Genomic DNA, 24,388 nt, shown 5'->3' on the forward strand with positions numbered 1-24,388 from the left:
TGTGGTCGTGCTGTGGAATGACCCGCGCTCTGCAGCACAAAGAAGACCGCCTGTTTTCACATGTTTTTCACCTGTCAAGTTCAACATTGTTTTCGGCTGTCAGCATCTCCACCGTCCAGCTGTACTTGACGCTACCGCTGCTTAATTTATCTTGTTTGTGGTTCTGTCCAGAGAACTGTAAATAAACTCAGCTGGTTGTTGCCTACACTTTTAGGCACTTTGTAGGTAAGTTTACCACTATCCCTATAGTTTCGGGCGGCCAATTATACCCTATCTGGCTGCGCCCTCACACTATGCCTCGTATCCGATTCCTATTTTTTTAATTTGGGGTTAAAACGTCGACTATATAAACATGCGGCGTGCCCAAAATAAGGAGGCCAGGATTAAAGTGGTTATTAGCAGTAATCACTGCTGGGACTGGGAGGCTATGCGTCCTCTTGCTTGTTAGAACATTAATACAACAAGCAATGTTAGCTGTTGCTGTAAAAAATACACTGGTTTCCTGCCCTGGTTCTCAGGTTCTGACACCATGCTACAGCAATAGTTTAGCTTAGCAATAGTTGGCTGACTGCTCCAGAGACCAACAAAAAACTTTGTTTTGTAGGTTTTTGCTCAACTAATGTTAGCATAGTGTTCATCAAAGGCAGAAAGTCATTGTCAATGTCTCAATGTTTTGCAAACTGAAGCCATATTGGAAATAAATTGGCCCTCTTCCTACACAGGCATTACCAATTGTACTAATTAAGGCTCTGTTTCACTGAGTGGATGGAATGGAACCAAATGAACCCTTCTGTTCAGATTCTGAACATGTTACCAGAATAATGATCAGAAGTGAATTGAAAAAGTCCTGAAAAAGTCTTAATGTATTTATATTGTGTTGTCTAATATTTCCACTTTCCAGGATGTTTTTGATTTATTAAATTCCCTAGTTTGAAATCCACCAGGTCACACACAGACCATTATAAAATAACTGTCCCGGAATCTAATATTTTCACCTATTGCTGCCTACTTAATTGATTTGTTCAAAAGTGCACAATTGAGGTAATTATATCGGATCTAAGGCCCCTGGGAAGGCCTATAACATCTGAATAGTTGCTATTAGGCAAATTACTCGGAAATATATATACTGTTGCTAAAGCTTGAAACTGTTATCCAGTGTTTAAATAAACCAAACCAATGTCTTTTACATTATTTATTATACATAAAAATACAGAATGGTAATATTTACATTGGATTTGTTTGCCTGTTGGCCTAATCTCTTGGTTGTGAGAATAGCAAGGTTTAACAGGACAGTAATGATCAGTGGTGATCAGTTAATGGATATCAGTTAGATATCAGTTGGATATCAGTTAGATATCAGTTGGATATCAGTTAGGTAATTAAAACCTGTATGGAAAACAAAGAAACACAAATAGCACATTATATTTACAGCTATTAAACCGGTATACTATATGCGATGATACATTGTTATTGTTATTGAAATAGAAATAGAATGAACATACCGTTAGTCCATTCAGATGTTTAATCGTGTGTTCACACGGCTCAATTCTTAGTTTGCAATTCTACCTAAAGCTTGGTCTCAATCAAGGATGTCTACTCAGTAGGTTGTGTTGAAGAAAAGAGAGAGAAAGATAGCTATTTCTTGCTGTTAAACCCCTGGGAGGCGGACCTGACCTACCCAGGGGGTCGGTTGGTGTCCAGCTAAGGGGAACTCCCTGCTCCAGGATGCCATGGTTCATTTTATGCATGCAACATATAGCAAAAGCATCAAATGGTATGAATAACTCCACAATAACTCAATGAACCATGTTTGTTATCTCACCCCTGTCAGAACAGATACCTGCAGATAAACCAAGCTGAGCCAGCATGATGAAAAACGCATGCAGTTGGCACGAGACTCCCCCCTCCGTTACTGTACAGATCAAACCCAACACTAGTGTACGCAGCCTTCAGGTCAGGAGAGGTCTCCAGCTTAAAAGAACTAATGGCCAAGAGGTTAAGGGCCCTGCAGGCAAGAGCCAACCCAGGTGTTATGAGGGGTACCACCAGCCCAAACCAACCTTAGGTGATTTGCCTCAAGTCATCCAGCGAGAGGAGATGGTAGCCTTCTTCAAAATCTTTGGTGAGCTTGTGGAATGTGGGTGTTGTCAGGGAAAGTTAGCAAAATGTGTGGCAAATTATTCGGCCATAGCCCAAATGTGCTGACCTCATCACATTTGTGATGACGGCTATGGACGTTTTTAGCCCAAGGAGTGTTTTTCGTGCAAAACTAATGCTGGCAATGGATTCAGAATCATGAAAAACCCCTAGTTTGACCAGTCACATGCTACTTAAAGCATAATGACATTTTGAATGTTTTTATATAGGTTAATGGTACCCCAACTTTCAGCAGCTGTTTCCCAAGTGAGTTGGGTTGGAACAAATTGATGTCATAGTAGACATCGTTATGAACACAATTGTAAAGAAAGCTAGTGGTAAGCTTTTTTTTCCTGCATATTTGCTACAACTTTCGCTAACTTTTCTTATTGGTGGTCTGAGCCCAACATAAGTGGTGACATTGATCCAGAAGTAGACATACAAATTAAATGACACATTATGGCTTACAGATGATGATCTGGTAAAAGATTTTCTGTGGAAGGACTGTTGCTTCAAAATCACAGACAAGGTAGGTTGATTCTGTTGGATAATAAATGTGCCAAGATAATCTTGAAACTGCTTGATTTCAACCTTTTCCACCTTGTCCTCTTACCCCTCAGTACCTACTGGCCATGACATTTATCTACTTCAAAAGGGCCAACTTCAGCATCAGTGAACACAACAGAATGAACTTTTTCATAGCACTGTAAGTTCAATAACAAAACTACCGGTAGTTTTCTACTCACTGTCAATGTGCACCAGGGGATATTTAACAAGCTAGCGGTTTGTAATGCTTGAATTCATAATTGCAGCTCTGAAATGTTCTGATTAAATTCTTTATAATTCCAGCTACCTTGCCAACACCATGGAGGAGGATGAGGAGGAGAACAAATATGAGATCTTTCCCTGGGCACTGGGACAGACCTGGAGGAAGCGCTTTCCCCACTTCCTCAAACTGCGGGACATGCTGTGGACTCGCCTCTGCTTTAGAGCTGCAGTTAGCAGACGATGCTGCGAAGAGGTAAACGTGGCATAACAAATGCTTATATAAAAACGCTTATATAAAGCATCTGTGTGTATGCAGCTTTGTATGCCCACTTGTCTGCTTTTGTCCTTCAGGTCATAGCCATCATGCCCTCACACTTCGCGTGGAACCGGGAGAGGGCTGAGCACCACAGTGGTGCCCAGAGGCGGTATGGAGTGCAGGACCAGGTCCGTGTTCCACGTGGGCCCTTAGCATCCCCTGAAACCTGCGTCCTCTGTGACTGTACAAGGAAAATGAGGCTCTCCTCTCCATTGCCAAGCCCTGGCTCTCTGCTTCCGTTTGCCATTTCCCTCTCAATGCAGATCACACCCCCAAGGATCAAGGCCTCTCGCAGGAAGGTTCATCTGGTGAAACCTACCCAGCACCCATCACGTTGCTATCCTGAGGAGGCTCCAAGTAGGTGGCTCTGTGTTCTCAATTCTAAACAGTAAATTGGTCGAAATATGTTTGAAAATGAACACAGAACTGAACACAGAAGTGATAACTATACTTCAGGATAGTCCAAACATCATGTTCGTTAAAGCGGCACTATGAAATATTGTAATGCAGTTCTACTTTAGACTATACTATGAAGCTTACTGTGCATAACTTACAATCGAGCCGTTTATACTTGTTTAAGTTTTTCTAGCTAACCAAGGCCTCTATCTTCCTGCTTTGTTAGGGAATAACTCTGCCTGTGGATCAATCTACGATCCATCCATGGATTGGATCAACGAGGAGTAGCTAAGTCTGCATTATCTGATAGAATTAATGTACTTTCCTTACCCTGATTTAGAGAGTCTGTGTAGTATATTATACACTAATTTCCCCTGGATAAAGCCTACATTAGACATTTCTTTGAAGTGGACACGCACTCCACCACCAGTGTTTTAAATGAAGAAACTTAGTTTCCATCTAACTTTAAGTCAGTGGCATCCAAATGTGAATCACAAGTGGAAGTCACTGGTTTTCATTTCCATAGAGATTAAGCACTTTATCCTTAGTTTAATTTAATTAATCTACCAAGGTCTCATACTACCTCTGGTGCATGGCTTAATACAATTCATTATTTGATAAATGTTTTAAAAGATATACAGTGCACAACTGTAAGTACCGGTATACACTTTTGTTTTGTGTCAACTAGATATTACAGTCACATAATCCACATTCACTGTTTTTTCTATTTCTACATTGAGTTCATGACACTTATTTGCTATTTATTTACTGAAGCACTTGACAGGCATGTTTGTACATCTGTAAATATTGTCAAGAAAATAACTTTTATGAAAATAATCTAAACCAGCATTAAACAGTTAATATATATATCAGTAAAGTATATAGTGGGATTCAAGTTTGCCTGGGCGTATTCTTTGTTTTTTGCTTGTTGACCAGCCTTTTGAGTTTTAATTAAAGGCTAGATATTACATTCTTCTTATGTGTTCATTGTTCCCTTCATAAAGTTACCCACTCAATTGTAAAGCACTTTATTCTTCAAGAGTACAAGTCATTTCTGTCCAGGAGTATCCATGGGTTGGTTAAGCAGCTACCGGAAACACTTCCTTAGTTTGGTCAGGAATGCTGCAAGTTAAAAATATAATTTAATGCACAGAATAATGCATATGAATGCTACAATATTGCCTTTTCGGATGTTGGCTCTGACCTGTGTGGCTCATTTGTACATGATGCGGTCTAGCAATGTAGGGGACACTCCCAAAAGGTGGATGTTCCTTGGTGGTCAACACATCTGAAAAATCCACACCAAACGGAAATGTACAGTGATGAAAACCCACAGATAAAAATATGAAAGCAACAATTAATTGTCGTTAAAAAAAAATAGTATACAATAGTAACTTATGTTAATGATCACCTTTCTCCTCAGAGTTTCCATTTGCCTCTTCTACTTCATCAGCGATAGGTTTACTGACACAGAAGCTGCCATCTTTGTGGCGTGCCGGGGCCACCAGCCAGTCTCTGTATGGCACCTCAATGATGCGTTCACACAGCAGAGGTAGCGCTGAACATCGAATCCCATCCAACAGGTCTATAACCTGTGTTATACTTTGTTATAGGATAATAGGCAAACAATATTCATTGCATTCTCTGAGTAGTACAATGCAATTTGAACCAAGCAAATAAGTCTAGGCTACTTGTCAAAGTGTGGTCTTAGTGGTGACCAGTGATTGCTTCTTTAAACATACAATATAAACATTCACAGCTATATCTTAAGCTTATTTTGGTACTCACTTTGCCAAGTAGACTGTGCACACAGCCCCAGGGTGAAGATGAGGAAGCACGGTGGGTAAGACCAACTGGGGACTCATCATGTCAAGAGCAATCTACGATAGACATGTCAGTCGGAAAATGTTTTGGAATTAGAGCCTGACACACCATTCACAATTCACATCTACAGCAAAGTGCTGGGGAAAGGTACAGTGCAGCCATTAACAGTGTATGTAATGTGAAATAAGGGGTCAGACTGACCGAATGAAAACCCCGGCCAGCGAGTAGTGAGGATGCCTTGAGGTCAGCGTTGTAGAACTGGACATTATCTGGCCACTCCTCCCCTCGCCGCAGCCTCCATGAATCACGCCAATGGTTGTAGTTGAGCACTGCTCTCTTGTGGTGGTCCTCCCTGATCTCCACACTCAGAACACTGCCCTTGGAGCCCACTAGACAAAGTACAGACAGTGTACAGAACATTTAGACATTTCAACTATGAATAGTTGCCTGCTGTAAAAATGTGTAGGCTACTTGTGTTGTGTAACTAATTTACTTATTATTCCTACAGAGTGTTTTTCTGGGACACCTTTTTTTCTATATTCAGGTTTCTTACTGATCTTCCCCACTTTTTTCTTCATCATATAGAATAGATGTATAAGAGTAACTTATATTTGACCAGCTAGTGGCCTTGTGGTTAGAGTGACCGCCATGAGACTGGGAGGTTGGGGTTCCATCTGGGGTTCTCAGCTATGTCATACCAAATACTATGAAAAATGGGACCCAGTGCTTGGCACTCAGCATCAAGGGTTGGATTGGAGTATGGAGTCCTTGCGACATACTAGCGTCATGTCCAGGGGGTGTACTTGTACATCATGTCCAGGTACACCACTCGTACATCAAGCTGCCTCACGCTACAGAAACAGGAGATAGGCTACTGGAACTATGGGCCTCATGGCTCGGCAGGGCTTACTTTATATATTTGAAAAACTGCCATTATGCCAAGTTATTGCTGGAAAAAAGGGGGGAAATAAGGTTGTGGTTCCTGAATCAGTGTCCAATTTGTACTAGAATGGAACCTGGGAGTTTGAGGTCATGCAATCTCATTGGCTCAAGCCACACCAAAAAACACACCTAAACGGTAATTATCTATGACATAATCATGACAAAACAAAACAATTTTAATGCTATACTTTAAGTTAGGCTGTCTCTGATCAGCCATTATTAAAAATCCTACCTGCTCTGGAAAGAAAGAGTGACATAGCCCCTGACCCAGATCCTGACTCCAACACGCAGTCTCCCTCTGTGATATCCATCATCATCAGCATGGCATTAGCATCCTTGGGGGAGACACAGGATGCTTCATGTCAACAAATCATACAGCAGATTAGAATTATCAACATGATAATTAAACACTATAAAACAATGTTCTAATTGACCTTCTGGAAAAGTGATTCTTGCTAGATGCTATGCTAGAGTCTTCTTGGTTAATACCTTTGGGTAAGAGATGGTCGGGGCCCTCTTCATATAGAGCACATAATCCTCCAGACTGGCACGGCGTATGAAGGCGTTAAACCCTTGGGTGGTCTTCAGGAACAGTCCTGAAGGCTGACCTGCCATGTCATTGTGGAAAACACTACCCCAGTTGCTCTCCAGACGCCCCCCTGGCTTAAGTCTAAACATGTTCTTGTACTCTTTCCTCCGTTTTGTGTACTCCGCAATCAGCAGCTCCCCAAACATCAGCAAGCGCTCCCCGGGGAGAGTGGCTAGTACAGAACCATCCCCCTGGTCATGGGTGAGAGCATGATCCTGTGTTTCGGAATCACTTGACTTTACAACTGGGCCAAGTGCACCACAAACACTTGAAACGTCATCTTTAAGCCCGGGGTCCTCCTGAAATGGTGGAAAAGTGCTCACATTATTTACATAATTTACGTATTATTACGCATATATTACGAATTATTTATGGTAGGCCTACATACAATCAATACTGCAATGTAGTCAGAAGTAAAAGTCTGTAATTCTAAATTTCTGTGAGTAAAAATGTACAAAGTATAAAAAGTAGAAAGTACAAAATTATGCATGTGAATGAATGTCCCATTTCACTCTCACATGTATACAAATCTTTGATGTGATGCATTGTGAGCTTATAGATTGGCTATTTTCAAATGGCCGAAAGATATAGGGCTGAATAATGTGGTTAGTTAATGTATGTATCAAAATCTACAAAGTAACTAAAGTTTTCAAATAATTGTAGAGAAGTAAAAAATACAATAGCCTCTGAGATAGAAAATAAATACATTTTGAAATACTTGTACTATACTCAGTTACTATATACCGTATAGTAGTAACTTGTACATTTACTGAAGAAAATGTACAAGTAAATGATGAAGGAGAAAATATTCATATTCAGTTGTGCATAGTCTATACACAACTGAATAAGAATACTTTCTCCTTCATCATGTGCATCATGCTGTTGTCATCCAAATTGCGACCTTCACCTCCACATCTCCCTGGCTTTGTTCTCTCAGCTGAGCCACATCGGGGCTCAAAGAATCTGGAGGCAGCAGACGACTGATCCTCTCTAGTGGAGACAAGGGTCTCCTCCCCCCTGGCAGCAGTCGTCTCCTGGGACTGGGAGTCCGATGATCAGGGTTCAAGGAGGAGGAAGGGTCAGAGCTGTCTCCTTCGTCCCCTCCGCTGCTCCCATTATTACCCGTCTTCTGGTAACCATCTGAGAATGTTCTCGTCGCGCACCAGATCCGCTTCGGGAGTTGAACCACAGCACGCGTTTCCCTGCGTTTTGGGTGTGCACGGGCAGACGCGCAAGCACACTTAGCACAGCGCAACAGTCTGTTTATAAAGAGAACACCTCCGGAGGACATTTGACAAGACATGATCAGTGCTGATTGTAGTCGATCATGCTGCAAAGGTATTCACGCACTCTTTTTCTTAGTATTCATTGATAACGCGATTCCAAGATTGATCCCAACGTAAACATAGCAACTGACTGACCGCAATGAATATAACCAGTAATTTAACTGCTATTCCACTCGGACACGCTCACACGTGTCTCCCTGTTTCTACGTCACAACTAAGCGACAAACATTGTAGTCTCTAGAAGTCAATGTGACTGGCTAGTTAAGTTGTCTAGTAACTTAAACAACCACTCTACTACTACTATTACCCATTGTTATACTTTTATACATGTATTTAAAATGTCCCACTATGTAGCGTCTTTGCGAGGAGGCGGGGATTAGATGCGAGAGTCGAGCAGCAGGATTGAAAGCTGTGATGATCTTCGCTCGCAGACAGTTATTTCCAAAATAGCTCAAAGCTGCTGGTTCTGGTTGCTTAGGTTAGGTTAAAACCCGCTGCAGTGGTGTATATTATTATCCGACTATGCTTTGACAATTGACATGATGACTGAGCCAATAAGATCTATCCATATATCGGTTCCACCACATCGATCTGATATCAGCACTAGGTCAACCGAATGTAGGGATTGTCATACTAGACATGATGTGATGTTGATGTCATATAACCCAATGTGCTAGTCCGATATGTCAAATAGCTCGACGTATAATATGAATGGAAGTGAGAGTGTTGCAGCCGCTCCAGATTTCCCGTCCTAGTTACATATTTTGAAACGCTTAATTAATATGTTTGTTAATCGATTCGCCAGCCCATTATGTTACCATTATGTTACCAATAATCATATGCACAACAGCACAACTGTAAAGGACACATACTGCCACCTACTGAACGGAACATTCTATTACATCTACAACAACGCCTGCTGCTTCCCTGTGTAACAAAAAAATACCCCATAAGCCGGGAGGATGCTGGCGCTGTGATTGGCTCGTGCGTTGTCAAGGCGACACGCCACAGCCCCGCTGGTCTATGGGACCATGTAGCGTGTAGCTAGCTTCTCTCCTCAGTGGATCATCATCAGCCTCCAGGTGTGTTGTTCTGGTCCACAAACAACAACAACAACACCAACATGACTGCGAGGAAGTCGGGCTCGCGGCTGGACAACGAGATAGAGCGGTGTCGCTCAGAAGGACAATGGGACAAAATACCGGAGCTGGTGCGACAGCTGTCAGCTAAACTCATATCGAACGGTGAGTGAGACTCACTTTATTACTGTTGTGTTGGTTCATTGAGTCGTGAGCGCCACCGGCCGGAGGCCTGGGTTCATGATACCCAGAGCCTCGGTGTTTCCTGGCCGCCTGGTGCCCGGCTTGGTCGAGTGCTACTAGTTCCGTAGCTCCATAGCCAGTACCATACTGCCGGTCACGACGGACGTTTTTGGGGCTGTTTAACTATGAACCTTGGTCCTAGACACCTCCCGTGGTGTTTGGTCTGTGGCGTCTTTGTTTCCCCACGTCAGAGCCATTGGGTACTGTTTTGACAGCATACTTGCTTAATAACAGACAGTTTAGTTCATTGGCGTTAGGTGGCTAAGCTACATGCTAGCTAGCTGTCAAACTGGGCATGATGGTGAATGGTGGAGTAAAACATGCAATTACACAGCACAATATATTATTATGTACCAGAACCTATGACCAGAACAGAAGTGATTAGCGTTTTACTGCTGTGTAGTGTGTACTGTCTGCATGTGCATTGAGTCCTTAATTATGTGATACATCAGGTATATGAGCTGAGCTTAATAGCTTATACTTTAAAGGTGCTCTGAAGGCATTCCTGATACAGAAATATTGTGTAACTGGCCATTTGTCATACTACATATTTCCATTTGTGACTGACTCTAAAATGATAAATAGAGATAGGAAACATGTGTAATGTTTGGGAAATCTGATTTGAACTTTCTCATTTCCACATGAGATCACTTCACATCAGTACAAAGAAAATAGTGTGCAGATTCTATGTAACCTGTTCTTTGATCAGTTTGGCCTGCACATATGGATCGGTCAGTCAGATCAGGGCTAGCCAGGACCTGTTTTTTAAAGATTTGTTTTTGGCTGCCTTTATTGATGGTATAAAGTGAAGATATACAGGAAAGAGGGAGAGAGAAAGGGAGAGACTAGCCACATTTTTTAAATAATGGGATGAATCTAGAGTTGCAATACCCTCCATTGACTCCCTACTCATCCAAATTGCGATCTGCTTGTATTACCAACATTGCAGCTCTAGGCCAAGCTTGAATTATCCTCTTTCAATCTGCCGAGCTTGTTTTTCATAAAAATCGACATGTTATGAGCTACTTTCTGTCAAGAAATTCTGTGCAGGTGATTCTTTTTCTAAGTGCTGGAGTTTGGAAGCACTCGTCGTAAGTCACTGAACGGCCTGTACCACCTTTTTCGAATGTTCACATAATGCAGGAAGCAGCAGTCAGTGCGACCCATTAATAAAAACGAGTGCTTCCAAACTGCAACACAATCACATGCTTAGAATTTCTTGACAGAAAGTAGCTCATATAGTCATATTATAAAATGTGTACGGTGGATTTTTATGAAAAACAAGCTTGGCAGATTGAAAGAGGATAATTCAAGCTTGGCCTAGAGCTGCAATGTTGGTGAGTTTAATGTTGTTTAATACGAGCAGATCTCAAATGCAATTTGGATGAGTAGGGAGTAAAATAGTCAATGGAGGGTATTGCAACTCTAGATTCATCCCATTATTTAAAAAATCTAGAGTTGCAAATGCGGCTAGGGAGAGACATGCAGCAAAGGTCATCATGAACGGGACTCGAACATGCAATGCGCTGTCAGGCCAAAGTCTATGTGGCATGCGCCTGGACCACTTGGCCAGCGGGTGCCCGCACCAGGTTTTTGTAGTGGAAGTGCAAGCTCCTTTTCAAGTTCCCATCAAATCAAGTTCCCATCCATAAGTTCCTCATTACAACTGAAAGCTGACATAAATCATTGTGATGCCATAATACACATGGATTAAAGCGAAAATAGTCTATCTATATCTACAAGCTCTCATAGATAGACTATTTTCAGTTTTTTTTCTTTAAATATTAGAGCACTTGAAGTGGTAAAACTAGCAATATGTTCAGAAGCATCTTCCATAAAATCTTAATAATCTCGGTCGGATATTTCCCAAAAGCAAAGGTTAAAGCCCCAGTCTGTGTTTTGATAAGATGGTTGACCATATGCAGAACAGAACACAGCAGGAACAATATTACTAAAACATCATCATTTTATAAATTGTGTTAATTGTTTAGGAAACGGTGCTAGTGTGGGAAGCTCCTCCCAGTGTGTGAGACGAATCACTTACACATTGTTTCAGATTTAATTTAGCTTTAATCTATGAGTTCATCTCTTGCTGCATCTCTTATCTGTTGACCATCTCCACTCTGCTACCACAACAAATAATAACCTACTGTAACAAAATGGGCGAAATGCTGCTCAGTGACATTGTACGTAGGCATATTTAAGGTCCCTAGTGCACAGTTTTTCTGATTTTTAGCAGCCTTTCTCCGCCGATTTTACGAAAAACGCGTTCAGTCTGCAAGGACCTTTACTACTCGCATATAATGCAACGATGGCAGATTGGCAGGGAGTACATTGTTTAGAAGGCCTACTAAAAATCTGGTTCTAATCAATGATAGAAAAGTCACCAAACCTTCATGGAGAAGATAAACAATGAACATAGCTTTTCTGTGTTCCTGCAACAAACCCCACTCACTGGTGGCAACCTTGCAGAAGAAAAACTGGGGTCACAGAGAGTCTTTTTCGTCTAGTAAAAAAATCTTTGTTTTGTAACCGAAATGGGGCCAGATGATGAAAGGTGACCAGAATGTAGTGTCTTTGCTCCATGAAATGAAGGGGAAGGGTCAGTCCACCTCGGTTGTTGAACGGTGTGAATAAATATACTGTATCGGGGTCCATTCATTCATTAAGTCGTTGCATGTGAGCCAATGTGATCCCCATTCCCCCACAGGTCACTGAACAGGAACCATTTAAAGAGTTTAGCAACTGGATTACTGGTCAATTCACCTTTTGAGTAGTGCGCACACACACACACACACACACACACACACACACACACACACACACACACACACACACACACACAGAGAGAGAGAGACACAGACACACACACACACACACACACACACACACACACACACAGCTTTAGTGACCTGGCTTATACAGTTAATCCTATCCAACCTGGTATGCTAATATTATGCTCAGCAGTATTTTACACACACAGATTTATTTGTGGTGGTGGCCTATTATCATTTATATTTATAATCATATTAGATTTAATTAGACTACAGACAGTAAATACAGAATTTTAAGCTTGCGCCATAGCCATAGTCCTGGCCTGTCGACTTCATTCACACCCAAACATCATTACCACACAACTAATCCATGTTGCAAGGTGTGGCCAAATCTTGCAAAATACGGAGTGACATATCAGAAACTGGGAGCAGTGATGTAAATAGGTTTTCCCAGGGACATTTTATGAGTCCCACTTCAACGACGTTAGGAGTCACATTTTGCCATTTGTACAAATTGCAGCATTTAACTCAAATTTCATTTTATATGGTTATAATGTGGTTATATTCATGTAGAAAACAGAAGAAGAAATTATTATTATAACACTAAAGCTAGCAAAATATCGCATTTGTTTACGTGTATTATTTTTACTGTAAATGCTGAGTACAGTAGTGCATCCCGTAGATGCAGAGGTTGTTTTATTGCGTCACTTATCTATAAACTGCGTTTTGGGACGCACAATGCACCCTATTTTAATCACTGCAGGAGCCTGGGATTGGGCAAGCTACGCGGTATTTTTTCCATTTGTTTTGCTGTTCTTCACTGTAGTGCTGCCGCTGAGCCCTTTTTTTTAGCTGATTTGCATTGTGTACAGTAGCACACCTGTCATGTGTTTATTCAGACACATGCTGTTATTGAGCAAGCTGACTAGTCAATGAAAATGCACTTGCATGAACACAATTGCGCAGTGTTTCTTTAACCAGTGGTCCTCGGAGCACTTGTGGTCCATAGCATATAATTTCAGGTGGCTATGGGAAATGTTTATTCTTTATCTCCTTTTTATAAATATCATGACATTTCTGAACTAATTTGAATAGTCTGGGGGGGGGGTAAGGCTGAAAAATATTGACTGTTAAGGGCTTGAATGATGCACTTCTTTGCACATGGTGTCATGTCGCACGCTAAATTGAGCTAATCTACAAGCTCAAAACGTGTCACAAGTTGACACAACTAACCTGACTTAAAAAAAAGTGGTCCTTGCGTTAAAAAAGGTTGACAACAAGCCAAGTAGGCAAGCCAAAGTTCATTCGCCATTTCAGCTTAATTTCTATTAGTGACAATGAGAGAGAGGGATAGGAAAAACAGGAGAGCAGAGAGGGATGATGACCTGCAGCGAAGAGCATCTGGTCAGATTCAAACCCAGGCCAGCTGTGAGAAGGACTATGGCCTTATTTTTATGGTATGCGCAAAAATAGGGCACAATTAAGCATTGAAGCAATGCACAAGAGAGACAGTTGGATTTATTTGCACATCAATATCCCTTGGGGGTGGGGGGGTGCCAGTGAACCCCCTGTTGCTATGTTCTCCTTCCCTTTTCTCAAACCACCATCTCAAAATATAGTACAGTACCTACCTCTGTAATGGCACTGCAGACACCTCCATTATGCCTAATTTACAGTATGCTCCGTTGTATGATGGTGTCACGCGTCGAAAATGGCCAATGTACTAGGCTGATGATGACGCGACAAAGTATAAATCTGGCTTTGTACCCCTGTGTGTGCCTACAGTTCACCCATGTATTATCACAAGACTATGAATAATAGAGAGGTGGATTTGGGCCAAACAAGCTTTTGATCAGTTACGTGCATATATGTTTTTTTTGTCAATTATTAGTTATAAAGAGTAACCGTACAATAAACCTGGTGTGTGTGGTGTGTTGTCTAGATGACCTAGGGGAGTTGCTGCTGGGGGAGTATAAGCTTCAGACCTACCTAAAGGAGCACCCCATCAAACAAGGAGCCAGTCCCAGAGGGACCAGACCTAAACTGGTGGAGGTCAAGAAACACCTCATAGCTGCTCTGGACAGAGGAAACCTCAAGGTACGGATTAAAGAGGGAGAGCGTTGAAACACATAATATCCATTTATTTCACATTTTTTACTAATTTGGTGTCTGCAATTATGCAGGCGACATGTTACGACCACCCATGAGATATCTCGTGTTAAGCTATTCATTTGTTGCCCCTATTTTGGGCATGCAATTAAGCTGAAAATTCTTTCAAAATAGCAGATATATATGCTCACAACACACCGTGTTGCGAGCTTGTCGTTTTTCTTACTTCATTTAGCACTTTTTGACTCGGTCAAAACATCAGTAATTGGTGGATTAGAACTCTCCAGATTTGGTGGAGGAAATGGACCCCCACAAAGCCCTCATAACCAACTAACAGCAATAGGATGTGATCACACAAGGTCAATGATGTTGTTTCCGTCTCTCAGGCTGACTACTTGCAGGAGGCCAGCCTGCTGATGGCCAAACTCTGCTACGTGGAGGGAGAGTACAAGGAGGCTTTAGGTAGGTCCTGCACTTTGGCTGCGTAGTCCCAGTTGTCTCGCATAGCCGACGGTCAGAGATTTCTGCCTATCTTCGTCAACTAAACCTTGACGAAGATTGTTTGTCGGCTACATTTTTTTTTCTGGAGCAACAAAAAAATCATGTAAGAATATATAGCTTGTTGCTTAGCAGAAATGGAAATAAAAAAAATAAGCTCTAAAGATATTTTAAAATATATTCTCGTGAACGGAAGTGACAGCTTCCTTAATCTGATTTCCGGCCTGCCAATATTAAACAATTATCAACACTAAAACTAAAACATTTCAGATGACTAAAATATGACTAAAACTATACAGAATTATATCCAAAAGACTATGACTTAAACTAAATCAAAATGTACTGTCAAAACTAACACCGAATCCAACGATCAACCCAGCCAATGTGCTACAGTATATGGGCTAGGACGGCAGTGAGAACGGCCGCTTAACAAACCTACAGCCGCTGCTTTGAAAATAAATCTATGTCACCGTCCCTTATATGCAGCTTTGCATTGCTACGTTGTATAGGTGTCTGACTGTCTGTGTCTGTGTGAAGAGCATCCAGTCCCACTGCGTAGTGTGGCATTCATTTCCGCATTGTGTATTTCCTACTTGGTGCTACAGCTTTGTTCCTCAAGTCTTTGAAACCATGACTGGTTATTTTCCCACGTGATTAATTCTTTTTTCTGAACCCACTTTCAAAGTATTTTTTTTTTATATACTTGTTCATTTAAGCCAAGAAAAAATACAGACTATTATTTTTGTGAGCTCTTTTGGTCTTTTGTATATTGTTTACAACATGAAAAACTGCTAAAGTTAAGGGCTTGATATAAGTTTGTTGCGTGCTGTGTCACGCACCAAAGTATAAATCCGGTTAAAGCTGCTACTGTATAAGCAATAATATGTCAAAATTTTAATGACTTTGTTTTTCATTTACTTTTTGGTATTCAGACAGCAATCAACTAATGACAAAGCTTCTAGGAAAATCTTTGAATACAGATTGTGGCCTCTAGTCACAGAAACTACATTCTTTTGGGGAGCGTTTTACTCATTGCTGGCTGTCTGAATACCAAAATAAAATAAAGGGTAATACAAATGTTGACATATTCAAAACCCCTTTACTTAAGTTGACCGGGGTTCCCAGGGGTCTTTACTTGGTCCCCCTGCCTCTGTCCTTGAAATGAAAATGTTTGAGAACCACCAGTATTGTAATTGTATAGCAGACTTAAAATCCACACACCAGCTCTGACAGTGGGATGAAAACTTGTTCGGGAAAAGGTTCCATATGTGATGGAACAGTTTACTGGTTCATCAATGGTGTATCCGTTTCTATAGGGCTCATGTGGTTAAAACTCTGCTCTGTTGACAGGCCACTACAGTAGAGTGACTCTGGATGAAATGCAGCTGGCTGGAGCTCCAGTCTACAGGCTGTCCATGATAGCAGAGGCCTACGCTACTAAAGGTATATGCACGCACACTCACAATGATTTGATTGATTTTGAAGCAACCTGCGGTACTGTTTCTGTCCACATGGTGTCAGTACAAAACCACTGTCAATTAGACAGTTTGTTAGTAAGTTACTGTATTGACACATTTGTATAATACATTGGGTCCAAACAATAATCGAAAGTCCATGAATAAAAACTTTAAAAAGGTACAATATACACAACACAAAATCCCTTTGTTGTTCCCAAAGTGATGCAGGCATGTTAGTGCCCACAAAAAAAACATGTCCAGTAAACATGTTCATATTTCGCTCTGATGCCTTGTGTGAGGGGACACACCACTAGTATGTGCTGTTTGTTTTGTATACCAGTCTCAAAAAATATATACTGTTCAGGCGGTATGCGACTCCACCTCCCCATTTCCACACGCAGTCTAGGAGAGGACAACTGAAAATGTTGTATCCTCAAATAGTCCTGTTAGGTGTAAAGAATTGTAATATAGGAATCGTGTCCCTTCGGTCACTCTCAAAACGCATACAAAAAGCACAGGAAAGTACAGTTCAATTATTCAATACAAGGTCTGCTAAGAGGATTAAAAATAAAGTACTATGGCTTGTTTCCATTGGAGTCCAGTGCATTCAATTAATCAAACATGTAATTATATTTGCTTAAAATTCGAACCGGTTTATATTCTGTTTTAGTTGCGTGCGTGTGTGCGTGCGTGCCTGCGTGCGTGCCTGCGTGCGCGCACGTATGTGTGCGTGTGTGAGTGTAACAGAATAGGATTTGCTTGGGCTGTTGTGTTTTGTTCCAGTCACCATGGCCTCATCATCCATTATTGATGCATTATTAAACTGAGCATGTATTCATTATTGATCGCTGTTTGAATGGAGGCAGCAGATGATGATGATGATGATGAGGCAAAACTTATTAGACTGGAAACAAACAAGACTGCAAAATGATTCATTTGAATAGCTGACTAAAGAAACGACAACAAAATAACCTATTTCTCCCTAGACCTGTCACAATTATTACATAATCGTTACATAATTATTTGAGATAATCGCAATTGTTTTGGTTTGCCATAATCGTTTCCATGTCGAACATTTTTCATACATTTTCAATGTAAGCTTGTAGATTACAAGCTATTTCTGCATTTTTTAATGCTGTATCTCAGTCATTTCTTTGTATACAAGTTATTTGTCCTGTCTGCCCCTGTGCAATTTTTCCATTATGAAGCCTAAAAGGCAAACAGAAATTACGTTTTTATCCATATGTTCCAATTTTCGATGCCAAAAATCACGTTAATCGCAATTAGTTATTACTTATTTTTTTAATCGTGACAGCTGAATGACATCAATTTGTAGTCCTAACGGCTCCCTTTCCGAAGACCAGTTTGGATATCGGACGATGCTGTATTGTGCTTTATTTCAGCTCACTGATGATAATCAGACTTCTGTGTCTCTCCATCTCTATCTCTCCCTTTCGTTCTCCTTCTCCAGGGTTGTGTCTAGAGAAGGTCCCGGCTGTCTCTCCAAGCCTGTCCAATAAGAACACAGGGTCACCGTCGTTGTCCAATAAGAGCGCACCGGACCGGGACCAGGAAATAATCACCTGCTACGAGAAATCCGGAGACATCGCACTGCTCTACCTGCAGGAGGTCGAAAAGGTGTGTGTGTGTGTGTGTGTGTGTGTGTGTGTAGTTGGCGGAGGGGGGAGTGGGGTACTCTGTGGGACTACCGCTATTGGAATTAATACAGAATATATCTAAACCGATATTTTGGACCAATAAACGACTTAATCTTGCTCTTGTAGTAGGGTACAGGGTTCCCACGGTCATGAAATTCCTGGAAATGTATTTTGAAATGAGAAAAAACATTTTCCAGTCCTGGAATTTATGAAAAACATTTGGATATGCATGGTTTTTGGCTATTGATTTAATAAAATCATGTATAACCAGGGCTGCACATAAGTGGTGCGCCACCGCGCATGCGTCGTCGAAATTCAAAATGCGCTGTCAATCAAGCGCCGGGAAGCGCTTCTGCGTACCAACAGCTGGGGCCGCCTAGAATGATTATTATGGCCAGAATACTAGTCAATTCTGTGACTAGAGCATTTTCCAACGACTGCCACTCAAAGTGGCTACTGGCCAATCACAGCACGTCTTGCAGACTTGCACAAGTGCACTGGCCATTGTGGATAATCACAGTGCGTCCTTACTCAAAAGGGGGAGGATTCCATGCTGCTTTCTGCTGGGAGCTGGGAGGAGGGCGGTTGACAGCAGGAGGACACTGGACAGGAGTTTACTACTGAAAAAACCTGACACAAATAGTTTCGTCTTCTGTAGTCCCCGGTGTAAAAGGGCATGCTTTGGATGCTTTGCACCCATTTGCCGCTGTGCTTGTGTTTGTTTTCCGGGTGCTGGAGCAGCATGGTTGCTCGTGTGCGATGCCGTCTCTCTCGCTATCACAGCCTAGGCACCGGCCACCGACCTTTTACTGGTAGCCTACTAAGGTTTTAGTTCCGACATGGTGGAGTGGGAAGAGTTTAAAGCATTGCGGACTGGCACTGCTGCTGCACAACATGCAGGCATGCAAAAGTGTAGCTTTTCGGCGAAAATCGCCGTTTTTATCCCAAATATAGGACCTGTGTGATTCATGCAAATCCGTTAAAAAAATGTTTGGGGGGGGGTGAGGGGGTCTGTGGGTGGGGGTGGAGCCGGAGCCGGAGCCCGCTGCCCGGAGAATTATCTGACGAGACTGACGGACTAGTCTCGTGAGTCGATCACTAATGATTCTGAACTTGAAGGATATTTCTGCTTGCATCTGGGCGGCATGATGTGCGCCGCCGCTGGTCGCTCCGCTTGTGTGGACTCGGGACTCGGCGGGAGTTGGGACAGACTGTCTGTGACTCGCCAGTCAGTCCCATAGTTAAGCTGCTACTAGTTAGCATTAGCAACGTTAGCACCTTACGTTATACTGTCTGTAGTGTGGTGTGGACACGCCGGCTTCAGTTTCTCTCGCTGTGTGTGTGTGTGTGTGTGTGTGCATGTGCATGCATGCGTGCGAGTAAATAAACGCGCACATGTGTGTGTGTGTGTGTGTGTGTGCGTGCGTGCGTGCGTGTGAGTAAATAAATAAAACTCTTGATACATACAACTTGTAGTACTACACCCCCCCCCCCCCCCCAGGGCTTATACTAAATAGATATATTAAAAAATAAAACATGCAGCTACTGTTGAATAAGGAGAGGATGTTACTCTACATGTCTTAAATTGACTAAGGCTAAAATATTGAAGTAGTATTATTATGAAGTTATTATTTTGCCAGTGAATATAATTTCTATTTTACATGATGTGAAGAGTGTAACTGTAAGGGATTTTGAGATGGGAGTGCGAGTGCTGGACCTGTTTTTTTTTTAATCACACCCGTGTGAAATGAGCGGCACTCTTATAATCATACATCATCCATTCATTGTCATTTTTGTGACAATGAATGTGTAGGATTGTGTAGGATAAAAAGCCGAGATATGACAATTATTCTCCATTCATTGTCAATGGCATTTAGGACACAAATCTACTGAATATAGGAGGGGCTAGTGCTCCTCGAGGGGCTAGTGCTCCTGTTGGAGTGCTGATGACTCTTAAGTGCAGTATATACTGTCCCCCACGACCCCCCCCCCAAAAAAAGTGGGTTTAGTACTGATAAACGCTCAAAAGATTTGCGCCGCGGCACAGTGTCGGCCCCGCACACTGTCACCTTTTTCACCTTGGGCCTGTTTGCATGCCTGAACATGAACACCGTGTCTCGACATCCTGTCCCTTATTATCGTAAAGTCGGGTAGTGTACACTGTCACTGTTTATTTTTGCACCGAGGAGCCATGTGTGTCTGACTGTCGGACTACGTCGCCTCAGAAAAGGGAAGCCTGATGTATGCTTCGCCGTACGATGTGTCGCATGTTAAAAAAAATAGCTGATCTGCAACACGTTGTGAGCTAGTAGATCGGTTATTTAAATACAAAATAATAAAAAATCTAAATATTTCTTTGATGCTCATATTATCCTTAGGAAGTATGAAGTTGTTTTTATTAGAATATGCATTCCATAGGGCTGGACCACACATGGACCTAGATTTTAGCAAATGTAGATCTTTTTAATAATGGGATGAATGAAGAGCCATTCTAGGGCTAAATCTAGAGTTGCAATACCCTCCATTGACTCCCCACTCATCCAATAAATATCGTTTTGCTATAAGTTATTCATCCCTCTTTTATCCATCCGGGTTGCCGCATTTTAGGAGCACCAAGAAACTCCTCCAGGTGCTCCTCTGAGTACTAGACCAAAAAAGTTGTGTGCAGCCCTGTGTATAACATTAGTCTGGCTCCAGCCCTGAATTGCTACCCAATCGACTGTGCCCGGTCAATTGGGGCATTTCAAATCCCTTCAAACCCCATCTGTTCCCTCTTGCTTTGACTTGTACTTGAGCTCTCCTATCTTAACTCAATCATGCAAATTCTTTGTTGTTTATTTTGTATAGATGCTTTGAATTGTTGCCTATAAAGCGTCGCAGTCTCGAGAGACCCGGAAAATAAATCCCTGTTCATTTACCTCATAGACTTTTCAGAAAGTATTTTTTTAAAGACGTTTACGCCGCAGACAAAGAAAACTCTTGTCGTGACAAATCATGATAACAAACACACATTTTCAGGCCAAACAAAGAATTAGAAAGTAGAAAAAAACGGCAGGTTACAACACTTTTTTTTGTTTGTTTTCTTCTTTGTAATTGTTTGTTTGGTCCAAAATATTGTGTGTCTTGTCATGATTTGTCACGACAAGAGTTGGCTTCGTACGACGCTTAAAAGGTCTTTTAAATAAATACGTTTTGAAATGTCTATGGGAAAAATGCATTGGGATTCATTTCCTGGGCCTGGCGTCGTCATGAAAGGGGGCGGGACTGCGACGCTCTTTAGGCAAGCAGACTGTGGTTATTGCACTGCAAATCGTTTAAAAGAATGTTTAAATCGTGCAATAACTGTGCGTTGCCCTCATCTGATTGAACAGTATACGGTGACTATTGCAGACCTGGGCCAGATACGAAAGATTACTTGATAATTAGAAAATAAAACATACTTTCATTACCATATGGGTGGACTAAAACCGCATTGCTTTTATTTTGAAGCCCATGTATTCTCACACTGCACGCAATCTGCACGTCAACTGTGCATGTGAATTGCGTGTGATTGAGAACCTGTCTTCCCTCCTTCACCCCCCTTATATGCAAAAATGTCGGCTTTTTGGATTTATTGGTGACAACAGCGTCGGTGAATGCAAATAGCCATGAAGCTTAAGCATATATGCAGCTCCACAACACGGTATGGCAGGCGCATGATTACCAAACTTACTCGCAGGAGGACAAGTTAAATCCCATTATGCTTTATTGCTTTATTTAACCCGCCTCGCCAATAAAGTTAACTTAAAATATGTGTTGCTGCATTGTAAGGTGGTGTTGCGCCCCGAATGTGGCATGCTTCTGAAGTTCAGAACGGTTGGGTGCCGTGAGCTTGTGGATCGTCTGTTTTCGGCACGCGAGTCGACACCGGCGTTGTACCACAAAGTAAATCTGGCAGGAACGTGCACACATCAATGCCTGCCAGGAACCCTCACAAAAAACATGCAGTAATCCTGGTCACTAAACTGCCTCCCCCTGGCCAGCCGGGGCGCCTGATGGAGGGGAAAGGAACTGGTTGGAATAACGTGTTCCTTCCACGCGCTACGTCCAACCAGGGAAACTCCCCCCTGTCAGGTGTAAAGGAGCAACTTGGACACTCAGGCATGAAGGAAGCATGAGTTCAAGTCCGTTGCTCTCCCCTTGTCCCCCATATATGGGGACTAGGTTGGTGGAGGGTGTGTAGAGCCCAGGATCACATTAGATGATTGACACGGGGGTGAAAAATGGGTTACAAAATCGTGGGATTAAAAAAATATATATATATATAAAAAAAAGAGCTACCTCTAATGTTCTCATTGTTAAAATAAAATGCTAGTATTTACATGACTTGTAACTTAAACAAAAACATAGTTTTTAACTGGGAAAGGAAACGTCTCAAGAATGCAAGTACAAAGTTAAAAAAAATCACACCCATGTGAAATGAGGGGCGCTCTTATTGTACATCATCATAAATGGCCATTTACTGCTTTTTATATAGAAATAAAATTGATATTATGCATAATTAAGTTCAGCCTTTTGGCCCGGCCAAGGCCCGGCCCGGCCCCTTGGGGAAAAATAATTGCCCACCCCTGCACTATTGCCTATGGTAGTGTGGTTTCCTATGACGAACCACACTCGCAGTTCCGCAAGGATTGCATCTTTCTAGTTTGTTGACAAAATTGTCAATATATTTAGTCATAGTTTCAGTCATCATAGCTTAGTTTTTATTTAGTCTTTGTCAGTGAAAAAACGTAGTCTACGAACATGTTTTCATCATAGTTTTATTCTACGAAATGAACACTGGTTGAGGCCTCGGCTTTGATCAGCAGTGTCAATGGCTCACTTGCTATTCTGAAAATAATTAATAAATTAATACACGATTGCTTTGTTTATAGCTTTTTATAATTTTCTTTTTTTTCTCTCTACTTATTTCATTCTCCACTGACCATCTGTTCCAACTTCCATGGCTGCTTGAAGCACAATGATTGATTCACATGATTCTGTGCCTGATGTGACTCTCTCTCTCTCTCTCTCTCTCTCTCTCTCTCTTCCATAACTCTAATCTCTGTCTTCATCTCTCTCTGTCCTCATCCATCTTGCTTCTTTTCCGCTTTTCTTCTCTCTCGCTCTCTCCCCATCACTCTTATCTCTCTCTCCATCTCCCCATCTATTCTATCCCCGCTCTCTCTTCTCTCCCTCTCTCTCCATGCATCTGTCTGTCTGTCTGTCTGTCTGTCTGTCTGTCCAGGCTTTGTCAGCAGGCATGCAGAACCGCAGTCCCAAGCCAGGCCCAGTGACTCAGGACCAGGAGCTGGGCTACTTCCTGGAGATGGGCCTGCAGAGAGCCCACGTCATCCACTTCAAGAACGGGTGAGAGAGAGAGAGAGAGACTGGAGAGGAGGAGGTTGGGATGATCCGAGGGAGGGAGGAGGGAAATTAAAACAATATATGCTTCCTCAGAGACTGCTCCTGCGGCGAGAGAGAGGGAGATGGGACGGCTAGTATGGAAACTGAGAGGTTGTTTGTGGAGACGGCACAGTGCACACACTAGCAAAATGAGAGAGAGAATGAAATGTTTGAATACCCAGATCAATACACGAAACATGTTATCTGTATGATGGTTTCCCCCCTCTTCCAACCTACAAACTTTTGTAGTCGTTTCAAAGATACTGTATGTAAGATAGAACAGTGGAGTGAGGCTTGTTTTCATGTTCATAAAGTAAGCAACACACATCTGTAACGCACCACCTCACACTAAGTTCATAGCCTAGTTATAGGTTAAATGGCTTTTAGTAATGCATACGTAAGTCTCGGTTGACTTAACATTTATACTGCCCAGGGTCAGTTGGAAGCAGTAAATAGACCTTGCCCAGCTAAACTGTGCTTATTCTTTGGGTCACGTTGTTGTTTCAAGGATTTCATGTGTGCTTGTCTGCTTGACTGACTGTTCTAACTCTTCCCTCCGCAAACTAACCCCCCCAACCTCCAAGGTTCTGCATGTGGGAGGACAGAGAGTAGGTACCAGGGGGGTGTGGACCTGAAAACCCCCCAAAATGTTACTTTCAGACAGAGTAGTACTATAGAAAGACTCCTTGTACTTCCTTAGACTTGTAGTAGCTGACACACATTGCACTGTATGTCCCTCGGCCAGAATGGCTAACTTGACAGTTTGACAAAGCAATGCTTTCTCACGACATCTATTTTGTATATATTTTAAGAACTTTAAACTTGGCTAAAGTTCTTTTGCACACACAAGCTGCACACACAAGCTAAAAAGACTTTTCTCCGCCGTGCC

General features: G+C 42.0%; 4 protein-coding genes across 4 annotated transcripts in view; 3 read left to right on the forward strand and 1 right to left on the reverse strand.

Moving 5' to 3' along the window:
- Nucleotides 1-1,860, forward strand: part of LOC308329738 (uncharacterized protein) — a gene marked incomplete at both ends in the record, with an annotated part of 35,238 nt that extends 33,378 nt beyond the window's left edge. The window contains one exon of the mRNA XM_080784236.1: nt 1,832-1,860. Within this exon, the coding sequence (XP_080640362.1) occupies nt 1,832-1,860 (29 nt within the window). The remainder of the gene's footprint in view (nt 1-1,831) is intronic.
- A 6-nt stretch (nt 1,861-1,866) lies between these two features.
- spdya (speedy/RINGO cell cycle regulator family member A) lies at nt 1,867-3,566 on the forward strand (the record flags this gene model as incomplete). The annotated part of the gene is made up of 6 exons (XM_080784237.1): nt 1,867-2,122; nt 2,607-2,665; nt 2,757-2,842; nt 2,986-3,157; nt 3,256-3,397; nt 3,484-3,566. 6 exons carry the CDS (start codon nt 1,867-1,869, stop codon nt 3,564-3,566), a joined length of 798 nt encoding a protein of 265 aa, XP_080640363.1.
- An 837-nt stretch (nt 3,567-4,403) lies between these two features.
- trmt61b (tRNA methyltransferase 61B) lies at nt 4,404-9,240 on the reverse strand. Its single transcript, XM_080783515.1, has 8 exons — nt 7,879-9,240; nt 6,872-7,270; nt 6,615-6,717; nt 5,642-5,829; nt 5,405-5,496; nt 5,028-5,218; nt 4,821-4,904; nt 4,404-4,738 (listed from the first exon to the last, which is right to left on the reverse strand). The coding sequence occupies exons 1-8, from the start codon at nt 8,272-8,274 to the stop codon at nt 4,704-4,706; spliced, it is 1,488 nt and encodes a 495-aa protein (XP_080639641.1). The 5' UTR covers nt 8,275-9,240; the 3' UTR covers nt 4,404-4,703.
- A 3-nt stretch (nt 9,241-9,243) lies between these two features.
- ttc7b (tetratricopeptide repeat domain 7B) overlaps nt 9,244-24,388 on the forward strand; it is a 43,270-nt gene continuing 28,125 nt past the window's right edge. The window contains exons 1-6 of the mRNA XM_080783514.1: nt 9,244-9,501; nt 14,296-14,450; nt 14,849-14,924; nt 16,311-16,403; nt 17,889-18,055; nt 23,342-23,463. Coding sequence (XP_080639640.1) covers nt 9,381-9,501; nt 14,296-14,450; nt 14,849-14,924; nt 16,311-16,403; nt 17,889-18,055; nt 23,342-23,463 — 734 coding nt within the window. The 5' untranslated portion in view covers nt 9,244-9,380. The remainder of the gene's footprint in view (nt 9,502-14,295; nt 14,451-14,848; nt 14,925-16,310; nt 16,404-17,888; nt 18,056-23,341; nt 23,464-24,388) is intronic.

This window comes from Protomyctophum bolini (genome assembly GCF_963924005.1).
Source record: "Protomyctophum bolini genome assembly, chromosome: 15".
Lineage (NCBI taxonomy): Eukaryota > Metazoa > Chordata > Actinopteri > Myctophiformes > Myctophidae > Protomyctophum > Protomyctophum bolini.